The sequence below is a fragment of the Nicotiana tabacum genome, chromosome 17 (genome assembly GCF_000715075.1).
Source record: "Nicotiana tabacum cultivar K326 chromosome 17, ASM71507v2, whole genome shotgun sequence".
Classification (NCBI taxonomy): domain Eukaryota; kingdom Viridiplantae; phylum Streptophyta; class Magnoliopsida; order Solanales; family Solanaceae; genus Nicotiana; species Nicotiana tabacum.
In genome coordinates, this window is record NC_134096.1 from 148,989,058 (window position 1) to 148,999,827 (window position 10,770).

The window sequence follows — 10,770 nt, forward strand, 5'->3', positions numbered from 1 at the left end:
GTTGGACGGATAGTCCCAACACCTGAAAGTATAAAGCCAGTGGAGGTATAAATGTGTTCTTGTGAGAAAGAAAAAGGTTAAGTCGATAGACATAAAGACGACTTGTGTCACAAGATGATTTGTAAATATCCTGGCATTGATTATATAGAGACATGTTCTCCTTCGGTGGATGTAGTCATTTCAGGTTTTAATCTGGCAATACATGAAAAACTTGATATGCGTATAATGAAAATCATTGAAGGATTTAAATTGTTATGAAGCATATTAAGGTTTCCAAGAAATTTATTAAATAAAGCTTCAAAAATCATTATACGGATTGAAATAATCAGGGTGCATGTGGTATAATCGCCTGAATGAGTACCTGTTGAAAGAAGGGTACAAGAATGATTCAATTTGTCCTTGTGTCTTTATAAAGATCTGAATTTGAATTTGTTATGATCGCCGTATATGTTGATGATTTAAATATCATTGGAACTCCTGGGGAGCTTCCTAAGGCAATAGAATGTTTAAAGAAAGAATTTGAAATTAAAGATCTTGGAAAGATAAAATTTTGTCTTGGTCTACAAATTGAGTATATGAAAGATAGATTTTTTGTCCATCAATCATCATACACTAAAAATATTTTAAAGCGATTCTATATGGATAAAGAACATCCATTGAGTACCTTGATGGTTGTGAGATCACTCGATATAAATAAAGATCCATTCCGACCTCATGAAGATAATGAAGAACTTCTTGGTCCTGAAGTACCATATCTTAGTACAATTGGTACACTAATGTATCTTGCTAACACTACAAGGCGTGACATAACTTTTTCAATTAGTGCCTTAGCAAGATATAACTCTACTCCTACAAGGAGACATTGGAATGGAATCAAACATATATTGCGGTATCTAAAAGGGACTACCGATATGGGCTTATTTTATGGCAATGATTGCAATCGCGTTCTTGTTGGTTATGCTGATGTTTGGTATTTATCTGACCCACACAAGGCTCGATCTCAAACAGGCTATGTGTTTACATGTGGAGGCACTGTTATATTTTGGCGATCGGCTAAGCAATTAATCGTGGCTACTTCATCTAATCATGCTGAGATAATTGCTATTCATGAAGCAAGTCGAGAATGTGTATGGTTGAAATCTATAATACATCTTATTAGAGACAAATGTGGTTTGAACTGTGACAAACTACCCATAGTTTTGTATGAAGACAATGCAGCATGCATAGCCCAATTGAAGGGAGGATTCATAAAAGAAGATATGACAAAGCACATTTCACCAAAGTTATTTTTCACACATGATCTTCAAAAGAATGGTGATATCAATGTGCAACAGATTCGTTAAGTGATAATATGGCTGATATGTTCACCAAATCTCTACCGACGTCAACCTTCAAGAAACTAGTGTACAAGATTGGGATGCGAAAGCTCAAGGATGTGAATTGATGCTCTCATCAGAGGGAGTTAATACTCGTTGTACTCTTTTTCCTTACAAGGTTTTGTCCCACTGGGTTTTCCTTAAAGGTTTTTAACGAGGCAAACAAAAGGCGTATTTATAAACATGTGTACTCTTTTTCCTTCACTAGGATTTTTTTAAAGGGTTTTTCTTTATAAGGTTTTAACGAGGCACATTATCTATGGACATCCAAGATGGAGTGTTATAAGAAAAATCAAATTATGGTGGATGTTTACTCTTCCTCCATGATCTTCATCTCAAATGCTTAATGACATATTCAATGACATATATTTTTCACTTTTCATGCCTATATAAAGGCTTTGTAATAGATAGAAAAATGCACACAATTGAAGAAGAAATAAGAATCTCTCATCTCTTTCTCTCTATATCTCTTAGCTTGTTTTTCCTTGTTCTATATTATTACTTTGAGATATATTTCATAACACTTAAAAAAAAAAAAAAAAAGCTCTTGTCACTATGATCTTATTCCATTAGGTCAAGGAAAGTTGCTTCTGATTTTCTTATAGTTATTCGCAAAGTAACGAAACTTCTTCATCTTCATTGAAATTGTGTCTTTAATCCTTTCCTCTTCCTTCCCGATTGATTTCCTAATCTAATGATTTTGTCACAAAGAAGAAAAAGAAAAAGAAGGGTCAAAATGTGATGATCAACCAAGAATATACACCACGTGAAGGAAGGATTCTCTATGCGTGATGCCCAAGTACAAATAGAGGCAAAATTCCATTATAGAAAGCCCACATTTCTTATCATACAACTACCACTAAAAATAAAATAAAATTACTTACTACTTGATTTGGATAAACAGTAATCTGATTAAACCCATTACAGCTAAGATCTACCCATATATTCGTGGCGACCAATTTTGCTAGTATATCGCTCAATTAGCTATTGAATCCTCAAGTTCCGCGTATAAATACACAACCTATGACTACAACTCTCCCTGTCCTTGTCCCCTGTCTTTTATCATTACTGAGTTCAATAAACTTTCTATTCCCCGAGTCACAACACAACACGGAGTCCCCCAAAAATGTACGACGTCTCAAAAATGCAGAACACGGCATCAACCTTATTCTCGGCGTACGCTTCTCTAGCGGCGTCAATGATGCTTGTTCGCACCATGGCTAACGATCTCATCCCTAAATCCCTCCTCACTTACATCCAATCAGCTATCAGTTATCTCTTCACTCCACTTTCTAGCCAGCTCACTATCATCGTTGACGAACAGTGTGGTATGACCAGAAACCAAGTGTATGAAGCCGCCGAAATTTACCTCCGTACAAAGATCGGCCCAAACGCTGACCGAGTCCGGGCTCACAAAACTCCTAAACAGAAAAACATCAACGTTAGCATAGAGAAGGATGAAGAGATCAGTGATGTATACGGCGTCGTACAGTTGAAATGGAAATTGGTTTCTGTTGAGCCCCAGGACCGAAGTTATACCCCAGAAAAAAGATTCTTTGAGCTCAGTTTTAATAAGAAGTTTAAAGAAAGTGTGTTGAATGAGTATTTACCTTTTGTGTTGACCAAGGCTAAGGAGATTCAAGATAATGATAGGGCTGTGAAATTGTACACAAGGGATTGTCCTTGTGGTAATGATGACGATGGGTATGGTTATGGGGGTGGTGGTGGTGGGGTTTGGGGTTCTATTAATTTGGACCATCCTGCAACTTTTGATACTTTGGCTATGGAACCTGATATGAAGAAGATGATAATTGAGGATCTTGATAGATTTGTGAAAAGGAGAGATTTTTATAAGAAAGTTGGTAAGGCTTGGAAAAGAGGGTATCTTTTATATGGACCTCCAGGAACTGGGAAATCTAGCTTGATTGCTGCCATGGCCAATTACTTGAAGTTTGATATTTATGATTTGGAACTTACCAGTCTGTATTCTAACTCGGAATTAAGAAGGATTTTGATATCCACCTCGAACCGATCTATTATTGTGATTGAAGATATTGATTGTAGCGTGGAAATGCACGATCGAAACCTTGGGCATCAACCCGCCGACACTAAGGTCTGATTTCATTTCCCCCCTTTTTTTGCCAGATCTTAAATTGACACAGAGTTTAAGAAAAAAAAGATAGATCTTTTAATGCTTGTGGTTTGAAACAAATTATACATCAATGTGACTATAAATCATAGTATCATTTTTCTGACACTAAAAGGGATTAAATATCACATAAATTGGGGCGAACGAGTATTTGTTTAATGTAGTGTCTTAGTTGTTAAATTCATGAGATGAGTCAATTTCTCAATGTTGATTTTGTTTTTTACTGCAGTTAACGTTATCTGGTTTGTTGAACTTCATTGATGGATTGTGGTCCAATTGTGGGGACGAAAGAATTATTGTATTCACAACCAACCGTAAGGAGAAATTAGATCCAGCACTATTGAGACCTGGTCGAATGGATATGCATATTCATATGTCCTATTGTACTAATCAGAGTTTCAAGATTCTGGCTTTTAACTACCTAGGCGTTCGTGACCATAGACTATTCGAGGAAATTGAAGGCCTAATCAAGAATGTAGAGGTAACCCCTGCAGAAATTGCAGAGGAACTAATGAGAAGTGAGGATGCTGATGTTGCTCTTGAGGGAGTGGTTAATTTGCTCAAGCGAAAAGCCAATGAAGCCAATCGAATCAAGGACGAGAAGAGTCCGAGCACCCCTGAAGGCGATGAGAACGACGAGATTGAGGAAGAAAAGGTTGATGAAGGTGAAATTCAAGAAGCTAAAAGATTGAGAACTGAAATGTTGGTACATACTTTGAGAAACCAAAGGAGAGGAAGAATGAGAATTGGAAGACCGAACAGAGGAAGAAGAGGGCGTTGGTGAGGGAAAATGATTTGAATGGTATAGGTACTATACTACTGCTATTTCGTGATGCTTAATGTGTAAAAAGATGCACTTCCTTTTTCTTGTTTTTGATCAAATAGAAGTGCACGGTAATGAGTAAATAAACTAATTGCAATGCAGAAGTTATTGTAACAAATGCTGGGGCTAGGGGGGCTTTCGGTTCTGCACTACTGTATGAATCTAATATTATTACTCGCAGTACCGTATTAGCATTTTATGGATCAATTGTAGTACATAATGTTCTTCAAATTATTTTCATTTGATCCATAAGTCACGGATTCGAGCTGTAAAATTAACCTTTGATGCTTGCGTCAAAGTAGGTTGCTTACATTACAACCCTTGGAATACGACCCTTATTCGGATTTTGTGTATATTTTATGCACCGAACTGCTCAAACGACTTTCTGTTAGGTCGCAGAATAAATAGCTGACTCTAATAAGGGTATATCTCATGGCTTGACTCCATCCATCTGTTTGAAGAACTGAGAACTAGGCTTTTGAATTGCTCCAAGACAAAGAATCTATAGAATTGGGGATTAGTTGACAAGGATCTTCCTCGAGACATTCAAATAGTTATTCTACTTCTGATTTCTTGAGATTCACATTAAGTGAACTTTGAACATTCTATTATGTATGTTTCACCATTTTAAATGGTATTGCAAGTTATAGTTCATGTAGCTTCACTATAAAAGATAGTAATAAATTAACTTAATCATATTTACAACAACAACAATCCAGTAAAAAAAATCTTACAATGGAGGTCTAGGAGGGTTGAGTGTGCGCAGACCGTACCTCTACTCCGGAAGGGTAGAGAGCATGTTTCCGAAAGACCCTTGGTTCAAGAAGAAGAAAATAAACAATAGACATTAGATCAGTGACAGCAACATAAGCCAGAAAAATAAAATTATATCATCATTGTAAGAAACAGAAAATAAATGTAAAAGTAATAACAATAACCAGTAATAATGCCCTAGAAAATTGTATGGAAGCTACACAAACCACTAACACCCCAAGGCGAAACATTATAAGCCTAATCTATTAATACGCTCGGCTCCCTCCTAATTTTAATTTAATTTTAGAAATTAGTTTAATTAACATCCGATAATCAGATTCGGACCCCAAGACTATTAATCAAATTTAATTTTAAAAATTAGTTTAATTAATACCCGATAATCAGACCCCAAGAGGCCAAGACTATTACTTAAAGGTTTTAGGACCCAAATGGTCCAAGTCAGCCAATTAGGGGTGATTGACTGCAACGACGGGCTGGTCTTTAAATATAGTTTGATTAAATTTTGTGCTATATTTACTCTACCAATATTGTACATAAATATTTTTAGTACAACATTTTTTAGTTACTAACCAAACATCAAAGTAATAAAACCAATTACGTTCTAAGAAAATATTAGCTTCCTTGGTAGCAAACAAATCCTAATTCACTATCAGCATTGAGAGAACAAAATTTAGAGTGTGCATTTCATATAGTTAATCCTAATTAGTTTGGAACTGCGGCTTTAAGTAGATTGATCTTTTCTTTCTTTTACATCCTTGTAAATAATTAATCAGATAGAAATCTAGAAGAGCAAGTGGCTTCGAAATCCACAATGCATTTATTTTCTTCCTTTGTGGCGTTAGCCATAGCGTCCACACCTCTCAGCTTTCAACGAAGCAGAGGGTGAGAGGACCCCGTTGACTTGGAGTTGGAGTTGGACATAACCCTTTGCATTTTTCTTTGAACCGCGTTGCCCCATTTCTCTTATTTTCAATCTCTGTGCTTTCCTCCTTTCCTTTTTCCCCTCTAATAATTTCACCAATTAAAAACTGCAACTTTGAAGAGTTGAATTCTCAAACTCCTATAGTGATCATAACTAACGCAGCATTTCAGGAGAAGCATCTTCCCTCTTCACAAGTAAGTGTTGTAGGCCTCTGCTCAATTTTCGATCTGGTCTTCTATTTTTGTTCGCTCAGCTTATCATGGAAAATTGACTCTATATTTTCTTAAAGGGGAACATAACTCATTCGGACATTAAATTACTCAGTACTTAGTTAGGTGGTTTTAGTTTTGGAACAATAGCTCTTAAGGTTCGTTTGGTTCAGGGACTAGTTATTCAGAATTATGATAGAGTAATTGTATAAGGATTGTTATAGGATGATTAATAATCATACAAAGATTGTTATGCGGATTTGATACCACAGCCGAGAAGTAGCTGTGTTATATTTGTATCATGTGTAGGTTTTTGTTTAAAGAAACTGTAAGTTTTAAATTATTAAGAGCTCTTGCCATTTTGTTCTTTACTAAAAAAAGTTGCTTACTTTAAAGGTAATTTGTACCATTGTAGGTTCCTTTTTCCAGATGTTGCTAATACATATATTTTTTGTTTCATATTCTATCGGACATAAAATAACACTAGATCTGGGCTAATATTAGTATTATAGTTCTACTTCTATCCAGGTATTATATTCTTACAAGGGGAACCAAACGAGCCGCAAGTGTTTGTAAATATAACATGTCAAGAAAATATCATACTCCCAGACAAACTTAAGTGTTTCCTTTCTTTTGTAGGAGGTAGACTTGATTACAAAACGCTTTTCCTGTTTTTTTTAAATGAATATGTCTATGTGACGTTGTGAACTATGGATATATCCTTGAACTCCCTTAGCGATCTGTTCTTTTGGTTTATTAGGTGATCCATTTACATTAAGCTGCATTTCAGAAATTTGTAGCAGAAGAGATGGTGGATGCGGTGGTCACTGTATTCTTGGAGAAACTTCTGAATGTTCTCGCAGAGGAGAGTAGGTTTCTTACTAAATACAGACAGCAGTTTGAAAAACTGAAGAACGAGCTGCTATTCATGCAAAGCTTTCTCAAAGATGCAGAAAGGCTCAAGAGGAAAAACAACACCCTTAAAGGAGTCATGTCCTGTTTGCGAGACTTAATTTTCGAAGCTGAAGAGATACTTGAGGACTGCCAGAATCAATCTGCAGATAGTGATAGGGCTACTACATGCTTCCATCCCAAAAGGCTATCTCTTCGCCATCAAACTGGGAAGCGCCTGGCTGAAATCAATGACAGAATCTCGGAGATAAAGCAAAACATTTCAACATATCTTGGAGTACCACTTCTAAAAGAAGGAAGTATGGAGGCACACGATAATCTAATGTCAAGATGGACTTCTTCCCTTTATGACCACACTCGGGTAGTTGGTTTGGAAGGTGACACTGAGAAGATAAAGGGTTGGCTATTTGAAGCAAGAGATGGTTTACTTGCCATTGCATTTGTGGGTATGGGAGGACTCGGCAAAACCACTCTTGCTCAGAAAGTCTTCAATGATAAAAGTGTGGAGAATCACTTTGAAAGGAGAATTTGGGTGTCTGTTTCTCAAACATTTACTGAGGAACAAGTCATGAGAAGCATACTGAGGAGTTTGGGAGATGCATGCGTTGGTGATGACCAGTGTGAACTGTTAAGAAAAATAAACCAGTACCTTTTGGGAAAGAAGTTTTTAATTGTCATGGATGATGTTTGGAGCTTGAACAATGCTTGGTGGCAAAAAATCTATGCTGGACTGCCCAAAGGAAATGGGAGCAGTGTTATTGTAACTACGAGAAATGAGGTAGTCGCTCGCAAGATGGGAGTCACAGAAGCAAGAATACATTGGCCAAAATTCCTCAATGAACACTACAGTTGGTTACTGTTCCGCAAGATTGCATTTGCAGCAAGTGCAGGTGAATGCAATTTCCCCGAGTTGGAGGACGTGGGAAAGGAGATTGTGGAAAAATGCAAGGGTCTTCCTTTAGCAATCAAAGCAGTAGGAGGAGTGATGCTTTGCAAGCCACCTTACTATCACGAATGGAGGCGTATTGCAAATCATTTCCGTGATGAATTGAAAGAAAATGATGACTCGGTGATGGCCTCATTGCAGTTGAGCTATGATGAACTCCCTCCTTACTTGAAATCCTGTTTTCTCTGTTTTTCACTCTTTCCTGAGGATTGTGTCATACCAAAAGACCAACTGATCCGTTGGTGGATTGGAGAAAGTTTCATCCCTCTGAGAAGTGGTAGGTTATCAACTGAAGTGGGAGAAGATTGTTTCTCACAGCTATCTAATCGTTGTTTGATAGAAGTTGTTGATAAGGCTTACAATGGTGTGATCCACACATGCAAAATGCATGACATGGTCCGTGACTTGGTGATCAAGATAGCAGAGGATGATGCATTTTTCACCCCATCTGATGCAACTTGTCGGCATTTGGGTATTAAGACTGAGATGAATGAGAAGCAACTACTGAGCAATAGAAAATTACGAGCACTGCTAACAACCACCAAGAGTGGTGAAGTAAACAAAATCCGTTCCGACATTGCCAAGAAGTTGTGCAAGAGTCGACACCTCCAAGTATTGGATCTGTCGAAATCAATTTTCGACGTGCCTCTTTCAAGTTTGTTGGAAGGCATTGGATCTGCTAAACAGCTCACTTATCTCAGTTTAAGCAATACACATCCATTGATTGGAGTTCCAGCTTCCATATCCAAGCTTGAAAAATTACAGATTTTGGATTTCAGCTATTGCCAAAATATGAAAATGCTCCCCTCTTGCGTTCTGACATTTGAGGAACTTGCTGTTTTAGATGTGAACAACTGTGGTTCACTTGAGTACCTTCCAAAAGGATTAAGTAGGCTTTCCAATCTTCAAGTATTGCTTGGATTTAAGCCTGCAAAAGTAAGCCAACCAGGAGGTTGTCGTATTGCTGAGCTAAGATGCCTGACTCGACTCAGAACTCTCAGTTTAAGACTAACTCAAAATGAGGAGATTGGAGATGATGAGGGGAATGCACTGGTAGATCTCCAAGAACTTCAATTTTTAACAATAAGTTACTTTGGCAGTCAAAATAATGGACTTGTGACAAAACTTGGTAGACTTTATCCACCACGACAACTCCACGAGCTGATTCTCAAATTTTATCCAGGTAAGACAAGTCCTGAATGGCTTAACCCCACATCTCTCCCCATGTTGCGATATTTGTCAATCATTTCTGGTGATATTACACAAATGCATGAGAACTTCTGGGGTGATGGTAGTACTGCTTGGAAAATTGAAGGATTAATGTTGGAAGCTTTATCGGATTTGAGATTGGAATGGTCAGCAATGCATCAAGTGATGCCTTCGCTACGAATACTTAAGGTTAGCTGGTGCTGTGAGTTGGAGTCATTTCCAATTGAAGATGCAGGGTTTAGAGGGGGTCTATGGAAGAAGGATGAAAATAGGGGCTGACTAGAGACACTTAAACTCAGTAATTACATTCTGTTATCTTAGTTTTCTTGTTTTCATTCTTTTGTGGATCCTAATACATATAAACATGTTGTGTTCATGACTTCTTTTCCTTGAGCTGTAAAAGTTTAATTGTCCAGAGATTGAAAAACATAAGCTTCTTGTATTTTCTTCTGTCGATTCAAGGACTGATCATTATTGTTAAGTCTCATATAGTTAAAAGTGGTGGTATTACGGATATATTTAGTTCACTCTCTTCCGGTCCATAAGTTTTAGAAAGTAAAATAATAGACAAGTCTTCGTTTCATCCAGTGCTCCAGATTCTCCTGCCCCAGATCTTCATGTTACATTTTGTGTTTTTAAATGGAGCGACATGGATAGTGAGGATTCATATAGTCGATCTCAACTTGCTGGAGATTGAGCTAGGTAGTGCTAATTGATGTTGACACTCATGTTCACTGTCATATATGTATCATTAGCCAACCATGGAGGAGAATTTAACATCTGGATATTAAACATTCTAGTGAGTATCATACAGTTTCAGTCCAATTCAAAGTTTTTTTGGTTCACAGACCAATTAGTTCAATTTTTGAGTGGAACTAATGTTCATTTATTATTTCTTTATAATCATATCATCATATCATACTATATTATAAGCATGAACACTTTTAGGTAAAGTTAGTTTACTGAAATGTCCTTTGAAAACTGAATGACCAAATTACCCTCTACCTAAAAGTAAAAGTATCTTCCATTAAATGATGTTTTGTACTTAATGTTGTGGTGGTAAATAATTCACAATATTCATGAAAGAAAAAAAAAATTCAATAATGGGTTGTCATACGTTCAAACTATTATTGTATACATTTAAGAGACAATGCAAATTTTAATTAATTCATTGTATTTTGTATGCTTTTCATGTTGGATTGAAGACAACTTTTTAAAAAATTGTAGATGCATTCCGTGCAATGTCATTTAAAAAGCAAACTTAGTTAGATTGTGGAATGAGAAATATACTGTAAGCCTCTCTGGAGTACTTCATCTTATGCTTCCGCACGGATTCTAACGAATATATATAGTATAAGTGGGAAGCCTCAAAGTAAAAGATTGAGAGACAAATAAATTATTCCTATATACACCAAATAACATTACCCTTAAATGCTATAAAAGGATCTGA

The 10,770-nt window shown here is 36.7% G+C and overlaps 2 protein-coding genes across 3 annotated transcripts; both read left to right on the forward strand.

Moving 5' to 3' along the window:
* The first annotated feature begins 2,347 nt into the window (after positions 1 to 2,347).
* On the forward strand, positions 2,348 to 4,555 carry LOC107810385 (AAA-ATPase At2g18193-like). The gene is made up of 2 exons (XM_016635162.2): positions 2,348 to 3,489; positions 3,755 to 4,555. The coding sequence occupies exons 1-2, from the start codon at positions 2,503 to 2,505 to the stop codon at positions 4,307 to 4,309; spliced, it is 1,542 nt and encodes a 513-aa protein (XP_016490648.1). The 5' UTR covers positions 2,348 to 2,502; the 3' UTR covers positions 4,310 to 4,555.
* Positions 4,556 to 5,873: 1,318 nt separating this feature from the next.
* LOC107810384 (disease resistance RPP13-like protein 4) lies at positions 5,874 to 9,818 on the forward strand. Of its 2 annotated transcripts, none has more exons than XM_016635160.2 (2): positions 5,874 to 6,238; positions 7,014 to 9,818. In XM_016635160.2, exon 2 carries the CDS (start codon positions 7,062 to 7,064, stop codon positions 9,597 to 9,599), a length of 2,538 nt encoding a protein of 845 aa, XP_016490646.2. In that variant the 5' UTR covers positions 5,874 to 6,238; positions 7,014 to 7,061; the 3' UTR covers positions 9,600 to 9,818. The 2 variants fall into 2 exon arrangements, with proteins under 2 accessions (XP_016490646.2, XP_016490647.2); XM_016635161.2 differs by having other exon boundaries at positions 5,890 to 6,238; positions 7,044 to 9,818.
* The last annotated feature ends 952 nt before the right edge of the window (positions 9,819 to 10,770 follow it).